General features: G+C 42.6%; 1 protein-coding gene across 2 annotated transcripts in view; it reads left to right on the top strand.

The window, feature by feature from the left end:
• Nucleotides 1–20,476, top strand: part of PHTF1 (putative homeodomain transcription factor 1) — a 166,815-nt gene that overhangs the window by 81,702 nt on the left and 64,637 nt on the right. For both annotated transcript variants that reach the window (XM_089681071.1, XM_089681070.1), the window contains exons 10-12: nt 11,353–11,439; nt 12,167–12,388; nt 15,310–15,438. In XM_089681071.1, coding sequence (XP_089537197.1) covers nt 11,353–11,439; nt 12,167–12,388; nt 15,310–15,438 — 438 coding nt within the window. The remainder of the gene's footprint in view (nt 1–11,352; nt 11,440–12,166; nt 12,389–15,309; nt 15,439–20,476) is intronic.

Here is a 20,476-nt window from a genome sequence, read left to right as displayed (position 1 = left end):
AGCGGGGAGGCCACACACTGTGTAAAATTCAGGCGTTCCTGATGGACTTGCCAGATTTCATTTAGTGTGCGGCAAGATAAAGGACCCCCTGTGTACGAGGCAAAGCAAAGTGCAGATATTACTTTAAGTAAAGAGTTCCCCCCATACAGCAACCCGGGGCCACCTAGGCTGACCCCACTCCACAGGTGACAGAACTCTGACCTGGAAAATGGTTGGCCAGGTAGGGCACTGTGGTAGGGTGTACCTGCTCTCCCTATATCCCAGAAATTGGTATCTAAAGGTAACCTTCTTTTAGCCAGTTAGTGGCTGACTGTCCCAAAGTAGACAGAAGTTTTTTTAGCATAGTGTGTTTTCATAATATATAGATTCTGTTTCCATTTATATACTGTAGGTTTATAAGAATACTTCTTCTCTTTAATAAAACATGAGGATACTTTAAAGTATTCATGCTCATTATATATAAATGTGTGCTTCCTGTATAGGAACATATTGTGAAGTATATGTGCCTACTCTTTTCTCGGCCTAATCATGTACGCGTTGTTTGAGTGGAAAGCTGTATTAGAATCACTGATCTAACCTTACAAACAACTACATCTCAAATACTTTCCACTTGTTTTGTCCTTTCTTTTCAATAGTCAGTCAGCAGAGAAGCTGATTGCAGAATGAGGAATTGAGGTGACAGGTGTGTTATCTAGGGATTATATGTTTATACTGTTTGTATAAATATATTCTAAAAAAATTACAAAACAGCAACAAAAAGTCTAAAATTCGAATGGAATAGTTTCAGATAAATATTAAATATTTAGAGGTGAGTCTGCATATGGGTTCTTGAGACTGATTGGGACCTCAAATCCCGATATTAGGGCACTTTCACATTGCTGTGTTGCTTTTTGGCTGCAGAGTAGAATGTGGCAATAAGCAAGCTGCATCTTTGATGAGATTTCAGGAAAACACATTGAAAACGTTCAGTCTAATGGAAGTCTATGGGAAAGCGCAGGTAACCCACATAAAAACTGTGGGTGCACTGCACCTGCGCTGCAGTTTGGCTGTAGTGTGGCAGTGTGAATCAGTCCCTACTGTCTTTTACAGCTAGTACATATCACTATAATCAGAAATTGTGGTATGATGCAGCTTGATGCCTACTTTACTCATTTCTGCTGTGTGTCATTGTGTACAGGATTTATCACAGAGATGAATGTAGACTGTCCTGGATGTTCTGAGAACTGTAGTAGACATCAAGTTGAGTTTCTTTGGATGCAGCTGTTTATCCGCATAATGCGTTCTGGTTGGTGTTTGTGATTGGGTCTGTGAGTGCAGAGACCACATAGGAAGCTCCCTATTGTGTATCCAAGAACACCTCACTGCAGTAGGCATGATAACACTTTATGTTTTGCTCTGCATCGTGATCATTATTGTAGATGTAATCCCAATGCTGAAATATTATAAATACAGGGGTTGCACAAGAAAATGCAAACACTACATGATTTGCGGGTGTGAAAATGACAGCATGTTTTGCGTTGAAAGTGGAACTGATTTAACATTCTTTTGTTTCTGCTGTGTGACTCCCCACCTACCACTGAGGGCTCTACAGGAGCAGACCACTCTATTACTGTGGTGTTGTCTAGAGTGCTCTTTTCTTCATATCATTGTGAGTTGCCGTTTTGCTGCTTAACCACTTGCCTACCAGGCACTTATACCCCCTTCCTTACCAGGCCAATTTTCAGCTTTCAGCGCTGCCGCACTTTGACAATTGCGCGGTCATGCAACATTGTACCCATATGAAATTTTGATCATTTTTTTCTCACCAATAGAGCTTTCTTTTGGTGGTATTTAATCGCCACTGGGCGCTTTACTTTTTGCGCTATAAATAAAAAAAGTGCAAAAAATTTGAAAAAAAAAAAAAGTTTATTTGTTTCTTTTATAAAATTTTTCAAACAGGTATTTTTTCTCCTTCACTGATGTGCGTTGATGAGGCAGCACTGATGGGCACTGATAGGCGGCACTGATGGGCACTGATAGGCAGCACTAAAGGGCACTGATAGGCAGTACTAATGAGGTGGCACGGATAGGCGGCACTGATAGACAGCACTAATTAGGGGTCACGGATAGGCGGCACTGATATGCAGCACTGATAGGCGGCACTGATAGGCGACACTGATGATGGGTACTGATAGACGTCACTGACTGGCATCACTGCTGGGCACTGACTGGCGGCACTGACTGGCACAACCCCTGGGCACTGACTGGTGGCACTGACTGGCAGCACTGCTGGGCTGCACTGGTGGGTGGCACTGGTGGGCAGCACTGGTGGGTGGGAACAGGTGGGTGACACTGGTGGGCACAGGTGGGTGGCACTGGTGGGCACAGGTGGGTGGGCACAGGTGGGTGGCACTGCTGGGCACATGTAGGTGGCACTTCTGGGCACAGGTAGGTGGCACTGCAGAGTGGCACAGGTGGGTGCACTGCTGGGCACAGGTGGGGGCACTGCTGGGCACAGGTGGGGGCACTGCTGGGCACGGGTGGGCGGAGCTAGTGGGCGCACTGCTGGGCGGAACTTGCGGGTGTCACTGCTGGGCACCGATCATCAGGGCACTGATCATCAGTGCCCTGATGATCGGTGCCGATCCCCGCTCTGACAACTGCCGGTTCTCGGCAGTACTTTCCTCAAGATCTGACAGCGTGAGGAAAGTGCAGCCGAGAACCGGCACTTGCATTTCCCTGTGATCAGCGTGTCATTGGACACCGCTGATCACGTGGTAAAAGGCCGGTATGATCGGCCTTTTACCACATCTCGTGATCAGCTGTGTCCGTAGGACACAGCGATCACGGAGATCACCGGGTGCGCGCCCCCTGGGGTGCGCAGGAGAGCGCGTTCTGGGAGGACGTCATATGACGTCCACTCAGAACTGGCCGGCCGCGGTGAAGCCGTCATTCGGCTATGCGCGGTCGGCAAGAGGTTAATAAACATGTTACTTTTATACTGCACTTAGTAGCTGCTGCTTCTCCCTGCATTTACCTCCCTACAGAGTTCCTTCTAGCTCTCTCATTAAGCAGCAGCCACTGAGCGAAGCATTTTGGATATGTTGGACTTTGACAGTCTTCTTTACTATATATTGTCATCATATACACTATTCAAAAAATTAAAGGAACACTTTTTATTCAGAGTATAGTCAGTTAAACTCCTGGGATATTGACCTGGTCAGTTAAGTAGCAGAGGAGGTTGTTAATCAGTTTCAGCTGCTTTGGTGTTAATGAAATTAACAATAGGTGCACTAGATGAGCAACAATGAGACAACCCCCAAAACAGGAATGGTTTTACAGGTGGCGGCCACTGACATTTTTTCCCTACTCATCTTTTCTCTTTGTTTTTCACTAGTTTTGCATTGGGCTAGGGTCAGTGTCACTACTGGTAGCATGAGACAATACCTGGACCCTACAGAGATTGCACAGGCAGTCCAACTCCTCCAGGATGGCACATCAATACGGCCCTACTGCTTACTGAACACAGGGGGTTGCTTGCTTGGCATGGGAGCCATTCAGAGAATGTTTTGCATTTTTGCTAATGAATGAAAAGCATTCACTGATTAGATGAATGCGATGTCATTGTCCCACCTCTTCCAATCAGAGAACATTTTGCATTAATCAAAAAAAATGAAAAGCGATGTCTAAATAGTGCTAGTGCCTAGCTGGCAACCTCCTATGGGAAAGCTCAGAAGCTAGTGGAGATGCCAAGATGTCATATATAGCTGCAGTGGTACAAGCTCTTGCTATGTAAAAACATTAATGCCTGGAATTTTAATATTCCTCTTTTAAGGGGGCATGACCGGATGTAGCACAGAGTGGATGCAAATCTAAGAAGCTCCCGTTATCCTGACCCATCCTAAGGACTGCATCGGGCTCAGTGGCCGGTTTTCCCCAGCTGACCACCACACTGCCTTCTGCTATCCGCCTGCCTCATTTGGGATGCCATCCCCCCAGAAGGCACCTGCTACTCCGGTGGGAAAGAAGCAACCCATGCAACAGACTCCTGGGGTGGGCGCAATTTTGGCCAAGAAACTAAATGCGGTCCTTACAGAATTGGGAGATGGTGTCGGCCGCGGACAGTGCTGTGGCGACCTCTCCACAGGGTGATATGGATGATACCACTGTCATCCTGGGAGCCAAAGAGAAGTGAAAGACCTCCCTTCTGGTCTCCGTAGACTGCGTGGTGGAGGAGTACAATCTCATCCGGAATGACCTGGACAAAATCAGGGGCTGTCTCTCAGAAACGGAGGACCAGATCTCTGCCATGGAAGACATAACAGCTAGACACTTTGACCTCCTCCAGTTGTTAGAAGACACAGTCTGCAATCTTGTTGCTAAGGCAGACAATGGCAATAACAGACACAGCCAAAATAATGTCAGAAGCCTTGGGTTGCTGGAGGGTGCAGAAGGTGCACAGCCGGCAAAATTTGCAGAAACCATTTTTAAGAAGCTGCGGCCTTCGGAAGCATTATCACCTACCACAGAGTTCCTACAGGGAAAAGACCACCTGGTGCCCAGCCAAAACCCCTCTTGGTCCGTTTCCTGAGGCTGTGGATGACTGGATGGCCGCACTGTCTTAACTGCAGGAAGAATTGATGGCTTTCTACTTTTTGATACCTATGTCCCTTTCACCTACTCACATTACTGCTCCTGTGGCTCCTTCATGAGCTGTGCCCCCCCCCCACTTTACCTTTAAGTGTCCCTCATTGCTCTTCTTCTTGTGGACCACAATTTCCTTCAAGCTACCTCATTAGCAGTTAGTGGGAGTCTATTTCTACCTGATGTTATTTCGAAGTGTAGTATGTTTTTCTTTTTTTTCTTTTGTTCTCTCTGCCTACATGTTAGCCTAATGCGTGCCACCATTGACTTCCTTGCATTATGGGATATCTAGCACATATGGGAGCTCTTTTCTGTTTAGGTTGACTAGAGAAAAGTGTTCTTTTTTCCATCTTCCCCCTCACCTCACAACTGACTGTCCAGGTGGAGCTAGAAGTGGAAGAGCACTTCACCACCTAGTGGACGATGTTGGTTCAACGTTTTGGGACTAAAACTGTGATAGCTATTTTATGTTCTATGTTTGTTTTGCAGATACATGCATGCGTTCAATGTCTTTGTCTCAGAATGGGTAATTTCCGAGGTCAGGGGGATCTGAAATTTAAAAAGAGGAATGGAAACTTTCTCCTTTCCGCCTACACTATTTTGAAGGATCCACCGGACTTCTTTCAACCTCTCCTGGAATTCGTTCCTAAGTCTTTGACCATGGTGCTCAAACTAATTTCATGAAACATTAGGGGTCTCAGTGTTAAATTCAAACATTCCTTAATGTTCAAATACTTGCAGACCCATAAACCACAAACCCTATTTCTTCAGGAAACCCATCTTGTGGGCAGTAAAATTCTAGCTCTTCGTAGGGCCTGGCTTAAGCAAGATTTTCATTCCACCTACTCAGTCTATGCTAGACAAGTTGCCATTCTGCTACATAAGTCTCTTTTGTACACACTTATTAAGGTCATGACTGATCCTGGGGGACAATATGTAATTTTATTGTTGTCGCTTCATGCTTCTGTGTGGGCATATGTAAATGTATACCTCCTTTCGACCCCATCATCCTTTATATCTTTCAGGTAAGATATCTATAGGAGGGGAATTTAATTACATACTTAATGATGCAATAGACACCGCCAACCTGGTCAGGGGTGCTGCTCAAGACCTTGTGGCTTGGGTAGATACTGTACTTTCCAACTTACAGAAGTTTGGCATTAGAAACACCCCAGGGACAGATAGACTTAATGTTTGGAACCTCTTCTGTGTTGACCCATGTGGACACAGTGACATATTTACCGCTGGGACTGTCCGATCACACTCCCCTAAAATGGTTTCAATTACCATATAAACAGCCTACTGCCCACATTAAGTTAGGAGGCGTACTCTCCTCCCCTTTCTCCATGCCATGCAGACAGGAGTCTCCATTATACCCTGCCCTGTTTGTGTTGGCCATAGAGCCATTGGCAGTGGCCTTGAGGCAAGCTGAAAATGCAGTTGATATTAAGGGTGGTTTGATCACCGAGAAAGTGGCGTTGTGCGCCTATGATATAATGCTATTTCTTAATGACCCAGGCCACTCATTACTAAATGCTCTGAATATCTTGGCTGCCTTTGCAAATCTTTAAGGTCTCCGCACTAAATGAGAGAAATCCCAAATTCTCCCCATAGGTCAAGGAGCACAGAAACTGGCTAACCCGACCATCTCATTGACTTGGGTATCCTCTTTGAAATACTTGGGTATTACTATCTCAGCATCTGCAAGAGTCTATTGTCAAATGTATACCCTAAGGTGCAGGGCATTAGGCAGAGGTTCCTTCCTGTGGCAGTCCCGCCCACCTAGGTTTAGTAAACAAACTCTCCATAGGCCATGGACTCAGGTCTAAAAACTCTGCAACCTCTGCCTTTTGGTCTCCTCATACCTCATTATGGTATAATCCCAATCTAGCCGAGTTTGAGTGTATACCTGACCCCTCTGTGTGGGCAGTAAAAGGTAATAAATATCTGGACAACATATGTGGTAGGGGGTCACTGATTACCTTTGATTAAAATCACAATTTGCCCTCTCCAACTCCCACTTTTTTTAGGTTTCTCCAGATCCACCTTGCCTTCCACTCTCAGTTTGGCACAGAACCAATTAATTTATTGCGTGATGACATAGAATCCCTCATTTGGGACTTCTCTCTTAACATCTACAAGGTGTTATTACCCACTATACATACGAATCTAGATTCCCTGCAAGCGAAATGGAGAGCGGAAGTTGTAGAACTGGATTTTGAAGATTGGGAGAACGTTTGGAACTATCCCCTCTCTCAATTAGTGGCAACTAGAGATAGGTTAATCCAGTTTAAAATATTACATATAATATATTTAACTCCAGCCAGGCTTCACAGAATATACCCTGCAGTATCTCCTTATTGCTGGCGCTGTGGGGATCCCACGACAGAATTTCTGCACATATTTTGGCACTACTCGCAAATACTCTGTCCTTTTTGGGCACAAGTCCTGGGCTTCCTACATTCTGTGACCGCCATTACTATTCCCCAAACAGTAATATCTGCGTAGTAGGATTAGTCAATGCTCTGGCTAATACTAGATTGAGCACCCTCCCTCTTTGAATCAATGGAAGGCACTTGCCAACTCTGTTATACCTTTAAAAAAGTTAACATACCTACCTAGGGGATGCCCTAAAAAATGTCACAGAATTTGCAATATATGGCTCGAGTCCTCTTCTATGAATAATGGAGACACCTCATAAGGGGAAATAATGAATGATAGCCTAAGGGTAAGGGAAGGGGTAGGAGATTCAACAATTTTAAACACATCTATATCTAAACAGCTGAACACACTACATATAGGGAAGGTTTGTTTATGTTTGCCTTTCCCAGAAACCCCCCCAATTACTGCCAGAAGGTGTCTACTCCAACACAGATGCCTTCTCTTGATCACTTTACTTATTTTGACTGGTACTGCTACTTGGTAGCAATATTCTGGTTAAGAAGATGTTGGGCACTTGTTTTCTTACGGTTTTGTTGTTTTTTGTTGTGAAGCTTTGACTGTCTTAAGTCTGAGCCGGGGAATGCCCAGAGGCTCTGTTTTGTAATTCTTTTCTATAAAACAAATGAATAGCATCTTAAAAAATAAATAAATAAATATTCCTCCTTCAACAGCATGCCATAATATAGCCATTTGCCTTAAGATGTATTTCCCTTTAAGAGGAAAAGTTAAGTATGTACAAACAGAACCTTAAAATGTCTTCATGAAACAAATGCAATTAGATCTTTAGAGGCAGCACTATTTGGAGTTTCAATAGAAATGATGTGGCTTATTAGATATTCAGTCAAATGTATCGTGTATGCAGAAACTTTCTTTCCTGTATAATCTTCTTTGTGAGAAAGGTTCAATCACCCTTTAAGTAACTGCTGAACCAAATGGGAATGTCATGAAAAAATAATGAATGTGTACCCTTAGGAAATTAAAATCTGCAAGTAATCTATTCTTCTGTTTAAATAATGGTGGTATGATAATTACTTTGCAAACAAATATTTTAAGTAGGATATCTGCTGGGCTAGTTGCATTCTGTTACATGATTCTCAGATAGTTTAGATTTACATTAACATAAACTGGTCATGTAAAAACAATTACATATTCTTTCGTAGCCATTTCACATTTTAAGTCAGAAAAATATCCCAAACCTGACACCACTGTTTGAAAATGTAAAAACCACAATGCACAGATCACATCGATCTAATTCAGAGGAGACAAAATATGAAGATAGAAGACATTAAAAACTGTTTGCGCTTGACTTATCTAATGGGGGCAAGTGCTTACCATTCTGTTTATGAATTCATCCTTTTAAATGTTTTAGCTATGATTGACATTATAACAAATAACAGTTTTTTCTGGAAGCAGACTTTCTTTTTATTTTTTTTTATAAACATTCATCTTGATCTCCATACAGATATAAAACATACCGTTTAATGCAGTTCTCTATTCATTATACATTATTACATTTATTTTTTTTTATAAATGTAAGCAGTGCAAGTACCTGACTTTGATTTGCTATCATCCTCTTGCAATCCATATACAGCAGAGCTCAGATTGAGAGAGGAAGAAACAGCATATGAATCCAGTCAGTTGTGCTGCAGTGCTCATGTAGTTACAAATTATGCTCATAGATGAAGAGAGTAGAATGACAGGGAGAAGAGCTCATCAGCTATAAATAAGTGATCAACAAATATATATATATAAATAAATAAATTAATATATGAAAAATTAACAAATTATGACACCGTAAATAAGTCCCAGAATGAATATAATAGTCCCAAAAACAACAGACACAGTGAATCTTCAGCACAAGCCGTGAGACATCCAGTGGTCACTGCAAACAAACAACCCTCCACCAGCTAGTGTGCGCACTCACCTTCAGACTGTGACCCGCCAGGGGTTAAAAGGCATAAAACACTCAAACAATGATCTCAATAAGAGTTGACTTCAGTAGTAAACAAACACGGACTCCTCTGTGGTGAAAATGGCAAGCACTCACAGGTGTAACTCAGATGCTCTCATAAGGATATGGCCATAGATCTCTTTCACCTCCAATATCCCCACTTGAAAGATTAAACAAGAAAACTTCCCACAGTGTAGTAAGTTAAAAGATTTATTGTAAAAAATACACAGTATCTGCACACATTAAAAATTAAAATCCGCAGACCCATACAGGCAAAAGCACTGCAACAAACTGCAGACTGCAGGTGTATGTGGTTGGGAGTACCAAGATGGCGGCTGCCGTCCGTACCGGAAATGACATCACCACGCTTCCGTCCTTCGCGTTATGTCACGAGTCACGTGACTTCATCAGGATTCACTTGTTTATCACTGATCATTTGATTACACTTTGTGGCTATGTGGATGATTTATTGTTTACAATAATTATTTTTGGCCAAGTTTTTACATTTTTTGCTGTTTTAGCACTTTTTTCATCTTTACATTTGGGGATGAGGTATATTTTATTTTTATTTTCAGCTTAATACTTCATTACATTTATATGTTTATTGTTTATTTATTTATGCACTGAGTAGTGCAGCACCAATCCATCATTCATTTTTTGTTTTCACTATTAGGAGTATAATTAGGTGTCTGCGGCCACTTGGTGAGGATTACAGCCATTTGGCAGCGCATGAGGATTGTTCCTTTTTTCCTTTCTAGCTCATCAGTTTGCTGCTTCTCTAATCAATATAAACTCACAACCTAGAAGAAAGGACAAGACCAGTTAATGTTACTTAGTTGCACATGAGAAAAATCAGGTCTCCAGCCAGGCCAGGCAGGGTTGGGTTGCTTGGCAGAGCTATGTAGATCTTAGGACTGGATGGACAAAAATATACATTCTACATTCAAAATATACAAAACATCCACTTACTCATTTCATCTGTGTGTTTAGCTATTTTAGTTTTTCACTATTTAGTTTAGCTTTAATTGTGTAAAAAGTGAATTACATTATTTTATGTTTTATGCATTGTGTCATATCAGTTTTTAGCAGTACTGAGCATAACGTATCAACATCCATGCTGACAAAGACATGGAGCTACAAAATACATATTTTTACAAAGGGATAGATAAGACAAGGTCTCTGCAATATGGCATGCACAGAATAAATGTATTATGTAGACAACTGACAAATTATGACATTTCTAAAGACAAATTATTCAGAGATTCAGTAATCACAGACTGTTCACAGAAATAGGTGCCAAATAATATAGCAAAGCCCATATAATTAGTATATTGGTTAAGAAACTATGAAAACCTAAAGCAAAAGTGTTGTGTTGCATTTTAAATACAGGGATATTTGGATATTAGTACTACCCTCAGTCGTAACAAATCATAGATGAGTATATATACTCAGGCAATGCAGCCTAAATACATAAGACCTAAACATATAAGAGCCACAGTTTATTGTATAATATTTAAAGTGGTAGTAAAGTCTGTTTTTGTACTTGAACCTACAGGTAAGCTTATAATAAGGCTCACCTGTAGGTTCTGTAAATATCTACTAAACGTCACTACTTAGGAGATATTTACTTGCATAGCAGGACTGGAGAATGCACTCTGAAGATATGGCATGCCTGTGCCATTCCTTCAGAGTTGTGTGCTGTAAAATGTGACTCCCGTGTACATGCATAAGAGTGACGTCATTGCGACTTGAATGGCTGAGCCACGAGGACGTAGCAACACTGGTGCATGTGCTCTGAAGGAATAGCATGCCTGCGCTGTTCCTTCAGAACTGTGTGCCGTGTGACTCCTGTGCGCATGCGTGGGAGTGACATAATTACGACTTTATTGGCCGAGCCACGATAACGTAGCAGCACTGGTGCATGCGCTTTGAAGGAATGGCACAAAAATGCTGTGTGCCATAAAAAGTGACTCCTGCATGCATGTGCGGTAATGACGTCATTGCGGCTTGGCCATTCAAGCTGCCTGAGCCCGAGAACCTGGAAGAAGTATCAAGTGAAAATGAAATCTCTGGCAGCACTGACAGTGCGTCAATGGAGGGCTTTGTTTTAAGGTAAATTACACATAATGTGCTAGTATGCAATGACATTGCCTTGCAAGGAAATTTTTTTAGAACTAGCAGGTCTAATACTGGTTTAACAACTATTATTATATTTAGATATTTTTTGTATTGATACATACCGGTAGTATAACATGCATGAAACACTAACATAACTAAAATGTATTATTAAACATTAATATTTTACTGCTTTGCTTTTTCCTTAATATTTTTTTTAGGAAAGTTACAGAGGAGGACAAACATCCCAACACACTCAAGAGTCAGAGAGCTCAGTGGATTCAGAGGAAGAATCTGTCTTCAGTCAGGTACTGAAGGCCCATTGTAATATGATGGGTGGGATGCCTATTATCCTGGGAGGACGTCACATGACGTCCTAACAGTAAAGCACCTCGCACATTTCCCACAGGCCACACTTTGGCACGATCTAAAATCTGCTATATACTGCTATTTGGGTGAATGCTGTTGCAGGGACAGGATGGAAATAGCAGAAAATGTTCTCAGTGATTGGTCCGCAATTGTACCGTGGAGTAAGTCTCATGCTCCTGCACATCCAGAATACTGTGTATTTCAATCAACTCCTGGTGCTGAATAGAGCTAGAGGTAAATTTAAGTTACTGGGAAGGGTCAATGCACATGATTGCTTGAAGAATCAGACTTCTGTAATATAATATTTATATACTGGTTAGTCATTCAATCACTATACATTGTATTTATTAATAGAGTGCAGAGAGCATTGATGTAATTAATCACCAGTCATAAGTTGGACAGAAATAAATTGCTAACTGCTGATTTATGATTAGATGTCTAACCTTTCCTAATGACTAAAGTCTGATATCTGTAAGTTCAAGATACTTATGTTTGTCATGGTTGTAAAATATTCAATAAAATCTATAATTTTGCAGCTATATACATCATAATCCATTATATATTTCCACTTATGGCAGTCTTTTTTGCTCTTGTAATACATCTATTCATTTTAGACAGTAGTCCATTTTTATCAATGGTGACTTTCCTTACCTTTTCCCCCTCAAGGGCTCTAGGTCTGGTGTAAGCTGCAGTTCTCGCAGTTACATGGTCTCTCATCAGGACTCTGAAAGCACTCGACAAGGCTCAGAGACAGACGATATGCTTTTGGATGACTTGCTGCATGGACCCCAGTGTCTATCATCCTGTGAGAGTGACACTGATGAGGACCTCTCCCAAAACTATGCAGGAGATAATAGGAGTTCTCCGTCAAAGAATGTCTTTCAGCTGGTGAGCAAAATGGCTTAGAATTTGCTATATTGATTTAGAAATATCAATGATTGTAAATATACTGTAGATGGTGACTCCCAAGCCAGAAAATTCATGAATTTGTTTTAAATAAATCTGCTTAGTATATTGTATTGTGTACTCAGCATACATTGATTATAAAAAGGAAGATGTTTTATGCTACACAAAGCTACAGGGTTCATCCATGCTTTGACGCAGGCATTAAAGTGGGTACATGGTTTTTAGACATGATGGGCTTCATTAGGGGTTTACTAAAACTAGAGAACTCAGAATCTTGTGCAGCTGTGCATGTCAGCTTCTAACTTCAGCTTGTTCAGATAAGCTTTGACAATAAAACCTGGAAGCTGATTGGTTTCACCAGATTTAGCATTCTCTAGTTTTAGTAAATCTTCCCCATTGTATTTTTAAATAATTGTATGTACTTAAATGGTGAAACACGGGTGAGCTCTCGAAGTGCAGCTGTACCAACACACTCCAATGCAATGAATTGGCATGAAGGATCCATACATTTTCCCTGTAATGGAAAATATATCATATCGCATGACAACACACCCAATGTAAAGGCCAACTGCCCATCATTTACAGGGATACACCATGAGACCGTATATTTATCCCTGGTTTTCAGGAACACACCTAACTTAAAGTAGAATTTTACCCAAAAGGGGAATTTCCACTCTTCCTCCTCCTCCCACCCTCCTCTTTAACTTTTCTTACATAATTTTTTTTGGAGGTGATCCCCTTTCCCTGCAGCTTTCTGGAACACATCACAGGTCCTAAAAAGCTACAGGACCATTCACAAAGCACAGACGGCTCACATATTCTCAGTGAGCAGTTGGCTGTGAAGCTACAAGTTAATATGTCAGTGCCGGGGACCAAAGACTGGTAAAGAAATTGGCCCAGGTGAGGACAGCGCTGAATCCTGGGATAGGTGAGTGTCTATTTATAAATGTTTTTGTGGCTTCTGACATTTTCCACAAGTCGCTAAAGAACTGCTTTAACCTAAAATCCTTCCTTTTCTGTGTGATAGATTGTATTCGCTTCATAGGTTAATTTCCCTAGACATTTTAATCTATTACTCAATGAAAACTAGCATTTATAAGGCAAAAATGATTCCAATTTTATTTGAACAAACTTCATAGAAAGTATATTGTCCCAATATCCTCAAAGGCTATATTTTTCAAAACTTGTTTACTTATGTTGACTCATTGGTAATAGATCTTTGGAAAGTCTTATAAAGTTACACTCCTGTCCAAATGAAAGAAAAGCAAAATGCAAAGATAAAACATTTATTTAACTTGTCTATAACTCTCTGCTATAGTGTGCTGCTAGTTTAATTTTTTCTGCTTTTTCTTTATTGCCTATAAAGTGGAACTGAACTGAAAAAGGGAAAAATTGTTGTAGGAATTATCTGGAAATATTATTACGCCTAAACAGTACCCCAAGAACGTACCTTTTTGTCTGTAAAGTTTTCCTGAAAAATAGCAGTGCATTTTCTGGTAGGTGTGTGTGCCTAGACCAGGGGTGGGCAAACTTTTTGACTTGAGGGCCGCAATGGGTTCATATATTGGACCCGGGGGCCGGACCAAGAGTAGATGAATGATGTGTATGTGTCATCCATAGTAAGTATAGTAATATTCCCCCATAGTAGGCATAGTAATTAATCCCCCATAGTAATTCATCCCCCATATAGTAATTCATCCCCCATATAGTAATTCATCCCCCATAGTAATTCATCCCCCATATAGCAATTCATCCCCCATATAGTAATTTATCCCCCATAGTAATTCATCCCCCATATAGTAATTCATCCCCCATAGTAATTCATCCCCCATATAGTAATTCATCCCCCATATAGTAATTTATCCCCCATAGTAATTCATCCCCCATATAGTAATTCATCCCCCATATAGTAATTCATCCCCCATATAGTAATTCATCCCCCCTATAGTAATTCATCCCCCATAGTAATTCATCCCCCATATAGTAATTCATTCCCCATATTAAGTCCCCAAGTCCCCCCTGTGTCAATTCACTTACCTTTGCTCCGCGCGTTCCTCTCGCCGTGTTCCCGCACCGTTCCGGTGTAGCATGAAAACCTGTCTCCTATGAGGATCTGTCCCCCTCAACGTATCTGCGCATGTGCCAGTTTCAGGCATTAGCAGCCGATCGGCGATCTCCGGCACATGCGCAGATACGTCGAGGGGGACAGATCCTCATAGGAGACAGATTTTCATGCTACACCGGTCTTCAGGGCGGACTGTGAGAGGAGCCTAGCGGGAGCCTAGCTCCGCGGGCCGGATTAAAAGGTCCGCTGGGCCGTATACGGCCCGCGGGCCGTAGTTTGCCCATTGCTGGCCTAGACACTTCTCTACTTTTAGCCTCATAGCTGTATATTTGCAATCTGAAATCCAAGGCACTGCTGCCTCTATTTGCTTGTCTCAGAAGAATTGTAACAAGGTCTAGTGATGTCACTTATGTGCTGTGCACTGTTCTCCTTCCTGGAGGCTCTGACATGAGGAAGTATTGCCCTGCCTCTACCAAAATGGCACCTACACATAGAGAGCAGTACAAGGCATCAAAAATAAGTAATAGAGGTCTTTTGCCTGCCTTCATTTCAGTACAGCTTCAAGAGTTCAATTCCTCTTTAAAATAACTTTTAAGGCAGTGCTACCCAGAGAAAGCTTCCCCCTTAAAAACAGCATTCATATTACAGTATCATGATTAATGACAGCTATTTGTACTGTAAAGGCACATAGCTCAATATAAAAATAGGTTTAGTTCATAGGGGAGCAACTCCTTGTGCCGAAATACTTAGAAATCACGAATGATACTATTAGAATTTCAAGTAGCTGCTTTTTCTCCTTGGAAAATTGCAGTTTGTGGTGTCGTCTTTTTATCTATAGAACCATCTGTTTTGGCTACAAGGTACAAGCCCCACTTCTGAGAGAGTCAGTGCAATTATATGGGAGAAGAATGAGTGTAAGAAAGCTGACATGTCTGTTCTGGATATCAGTGGGATCATCATGAAACAAGTGAGTATCTGAAACAATCTGTATGTATTCAATTATGTGGCTTTTTTACGTGTATAGGCTTGAGTGGTCATAAATATTTCTTGTGTCCTTTTCTGTTAAAGAAAATATTGTGTAACAGGCTGAATGGAAAAATTGTATATCAATAACAAAAATGTTTTAAAGTAAACCTGTCAAAAATGTAATTAGCCTGTATTTAGGGCCGGTGCTAGACTATTTTGCATCCTAGGCAAGACCACCCCCCAAAAAAATAAAATAAATACATTTAAAAACAGTAGAAAATATTAAATCAACAAAACATGAAATTGCTAAATTTCTTTTTATTTGCAAAAATAAGTGCCATAAGATGCCACCAGCACCAATATTAAAGGCAAAATATACACTATATTACCAAAAGTATTGGGACACCCCTCCAAATCATTGGATTCAGGTGTTCCAATCACCTCCATGGCCACAGGAGTATAAAATCAAGCACCTATGCATACAGACTGCTTCTATGAAAAGGAGCTCAGTGAATTCAAGCGTGGTAGCGTGATAGGTTGCCACCTGTGCAATAAGTCCATCCGTGACAATTCCTTGCTACTAAATATTCCATGGGCAACTGTTAGTGGTATTATAACAAAATGGAAGCAACTGGGCACAACAACAATGAAGTAGGCCACGTAAAATGACAGAGCATGGTCAGCGCATGCTGAAGCGTACAGTGCGCAGCAGTCGCCAACTGGCTGCAGAGTCAATAGCTAAAGACCTCCAAACTTCGTGTGGCCTTCAAATTAGCACAACAGTGCATAGAGAGCTTCATGGAATGGGATGGGTTTCCATGGTCGAGTAGCTGCATCCAAGCCTTACATCACCAAGTGCAATGCAAAGCATTGGATGCAGTGGTGTAAAGCATGCATTGTGCCAAGTGCAAAGTTTGGTGGAGGGGGGGTTGTGGTTTGGGGTTGTTTCTGAGGGGTTGGGCTTGGCCCCTTAGTTCCAGTGAAGGGAACTTTTAAGGCACCAGCCTACCAAGACATTTTGGACAATTTCATGCTCTCAACTTTGTGGGAAGTGTTTGGGGATAGCCTCTTCCTGTTACAACATGACTGGGCACCAATGCACAAAGCAAGGTCCATATAGACATGGATGAGCGAGTTTGGGGTGGAGGAACTTGACTGGCCTGCACAGAGTCCTGACCTCAACCCAGTCCCAAACACCTTTGGGATGAATTAGAGCAGAGAATGCAAGCCAGGCCTTCTCGTCCGACATCAATGCCCAACCTCGCAAATGCTCCTGGAAGTATGGTCAAACATTCCCATAGACACACTCCTAAACCTTGTGGACAGCCTTCCCAGATGTGTTGAAGCTGTTATAGCTGCAAAGGGTGGGCCTACTCAATATTGAACCCTGCGGACTAAGACTGGGATGCCATTAAAGTTCATGTGCATGTAAAGCAGATGTCCCAATACATTTAGCAATATAGAGTATATTAACCTAATATAAATAAACTGCATTAACCAATCAGAGAAACAAAAAAAAGACAGTTACAAAATTCCACAGTGATCAGCAGCCAGCAGCTGGCTTACAGTAAGGGACTGAATCTGAGAAGAACACTGGAAAGAGTGGCAGCTCAGCTGCTATACTGGCCCCAGACACCCAGCATCTTCCTCGCTCTTTTTTTCCTCCCCCTCTACCACGCCTCCCCTCAGCTGAAACGTCATTCATGTTGTGGCGGCATCCCAGATAATTAATCAGCATCTGCTCCCCTCACCCCAACCATTGTCTGCCCCCCTCCTCCTCTTGTCACCTCTATGACCCACCATTCTCCTGGGCTCGGCTCACCTCTGATGGCTCCTGCTGGGGTGCGGAGTCCAGGCTGTCACTCTCAGCGAGTATAGTTCCAGAACTATACCGCTTCCCTCTCATACACATTGGGCCCTGATCACCCTTCTCACATAAGGTTAACCCTGCAACCAGAGCACAACCCCGTCTATTGATTGGCTTCAGCTGTGTAAAGAAGGTGGAGCCAGTGCTGGAAAAGCCCCATTCGGTCACTAGCTGACTCCCTATAACAGTTGGAGGAACGTGTGTGCCAATGTGTGTACCGGAGATGTACGGACCGGATCAGAGACTGCTCACCACCCTGAGCTACTGTCATCACTTCCCATCCAAGGGGAGCTGACACATCACTGCTACATGGAATACTGATATATATATATATATATATATATATACAGTATATATATATATATATAAAAGGAACACTTAGAAAACACATCAGATCTCAATGGAGAAAGCTATCGTGCTGGATATCTATACTGATATGGACTGGGTAATGTGTTAGGATGCAAGGATGATCCATCGTTTGGTGGAAATGAAAATTATCACCCTACAGGGGACAAAATTCAAAGACACCCCAAGATCAAAGTGGAAAAATGATGCAGCAGGCTAGTCCATTTTGCTGAAATTTCAGTGCAGCAACTCAGAATGGTACTCAGTAGTTTGTATGGCCCCCACATGCTTGTATGCATGCCTGACAATGTCAGGGCATGCTCCTAATGAAATGAAGAATGGTGTCCTGGGGTCCCAGATCTGGACCAGGGCATCAATGAGCTCCTGGACAGTCTGAGGTGCAACCTGGGGGTGTCGGATTTACCGAAACATGATATCCCAGAGGTTTTCTATTGGATTTAGGTCAGGCGAGCATGAGGGCCATTCAATGGTATCAATTCCTTCATCCTCCAGGAACTGCCTGCATACTCTTGCTATATGAGGCTGGGCACTGTCTTGCACCAGGAGGAACACAGGACCCACTGCACCAGCGTAGGGTCTGACAATGGGTCCAAGGATTTCATCCCGATACCTAATGGCACTCAGGGTGCCATTGTCTAGCCTGTAGAGGTCTGTGCGTCCCTCCATGGATATGCCTCCCCAGACCATCACTGACCCACCACCAAAATGGTCAATGACAAATGCCTATTGAGCTCTATGGTGCCGGGCAGTGAGCACAGGGCCCACTAGAGGATTCCGGGCACTCAGGCCACCCTCATGAAGTCTGTTTCTGATTGTTGGGTCAGAGACATTCACACCAGTGGCCTGCTGGAGGTCATTTTGTAGGGCTCTGGCAGTGCTCATCCTGTTCCTCCGTGCACAAAGGAGCAGATACCAGTCCTGCTGATGAGTTAAGGACCTTCTGTGGCCCAGTCCAGCTCTCCTAGAGTAACTTCCTGTCTCCTGGAATCTCTTCCATGCTCTTGAGACTGTGCTGGGAGACACAGAAAACCTTCTGGCAATGGCACATATTGATGTGACATCCTGGAGTAGTTGGACTGCCTGTTGCAACCTCTGTAGGGTCCAGGTATAGCCTCATGCTACCAGTAGTGACACTGACCCTAGCCAAATGAAAAAGAAGAGTAGGCAAGAAAAATGTCAGTGGCCTCCACCTGTAAAATCATTCCTGTTTTGGGGGTTGTCTCATTGCCCTCTAGTGCACCTGTTGTTAATTTCATTAACACCAAAGCAGTTGGAACTGATTAACAACCCCCTCTGCTACTTAACTGACCAGTAAATGGTCATGTGTGTAGACTAGTAAAGATTCCATCATTCCCTCATCATTTCCTGTGTATGAGGAGAGGGGGACTCTGCAGAGAAATTAAGAATTCATACAAGAGGTCCATAGGCCACACAGAGAGTGCTGACCTGTGCTGTGCCCAGGCACCCCTAGGTGGCAGTGCGCCCTAGGCGGCTGCCTAGTTTGCCCAGTGGAAGCACCGTCCCTGCGTGTATTTTTATCTGCCTGTTATACTTTCTTTACTGACCCAGAACAAGTATGAAGAATTAGATAGTGTAAGAAAATTAACCTCCCTATGATTATTTCAGATTTTTGGTGCTGAAAGCGGTACCATTATTTTGCATGGAAATATGTCGTTTTTTTATTGTAGGCTGTAATTTTTAGGAATAACTCACTGAAATCTGTCCGAACAAGAGTCTAGTAAACATCCTGGGTATGATAAACACGAAATCATAAATTATAATTTAATAAATAATCATAAAAAATAATAATATAATAATAATAAATTTAATTCACAAATATCAAACCAAAAACACTGAAATTTGAAATTGAGCGCCAAGTTTGCACATTGCTGAGCAAAGTCGCAAAATCGTTTTCAGTGTCTGATGACGAATTTCCCCACGAATCATTATCACTCAATTCTGCAAGTGGTTCTGATTTACTATCGCTGTTCTCTAGCTGATCTAAACCCGCTTTTGACCTAAAGGGACACTTTTTGGATGCCATGGACTTTTCTCAGTTTCCAGGCAGAAAGAACAGACAAAATGCAGACAGGGGACAGGACAAAGCACTAGGAACAAATTGTATGTGAAATGGGTTGAAACAGCAATGTTTTACTATGTAAAATTTGTTTTGAAAAAAATGACATTTTTTAAAATTTTCAAATTTCCCGCCGCCGGTGGCGCCCGTACATCCCGACGTCACAGGGACCGGAACACAGAAGCCGGATGCCGGCATCGGCCGGAGGAGATGGCCGGGGATGCTACAGGGGACACATCGCGGGAGCGAAGGACAAGGTAAGTGCTGGAGGGACTCCCGATGCAGCGCCGCATGGTAAGCCTGAGTGTAGCTCGGGGTTACCGCTTTTGGTACTGACACTCGGGAATACCGCTAGGGAGGTTAAAGCTTCTGACTTGTGTATTTGATGCAGAATGTAAGAGTCAGAATAACCATGGACGTAGCATCAGGGGTCTCAGGGGTCACAATTGTGACCCCGCTCATGCTCCAAGTAGACCTATGCAGTCTTCCTGTCACTATGGTAGGCAAAGTGGACTCCAGAGGCTCTGAAATTTTGGCTCCATTTTCAAGTCCTGAGCTGGAGAGTATTAGAGGAAGGATGGGGTAAGGCCAGCCCTTCTGGATGGGAAAGTGTCAGTGCTGACAACCAGGCAGGGATGGACATCGAGCTGTCATTGGGCTCTGCAAGGGATAAGGAGGAGAGCATCGTCCAGGAGCTGGTACTGCTGTCATTGGTGAGGTAAAAGGTGC

This window comes from Staurois parvus, unplaced genomic scaffold, assembly GCF_062004578.1.
Source record: "Staurois parvus isolate SC_StPar_1 unplaced genomic scaffold, SC_StPar_1.0 ptg000258l, whole genome shotgun sequence".
In the NCBI taxonomy this organism is placed as follows: Eukaryota; Metazoa; Chordata; class Amphibia; order Anura; family Ranidae; genus Staurois; species Staurois parvus.
Note: the sequence above shows the minus strand (reverse complement) of the source record. Positions and strands in the feature narration are given on the sequence as shown.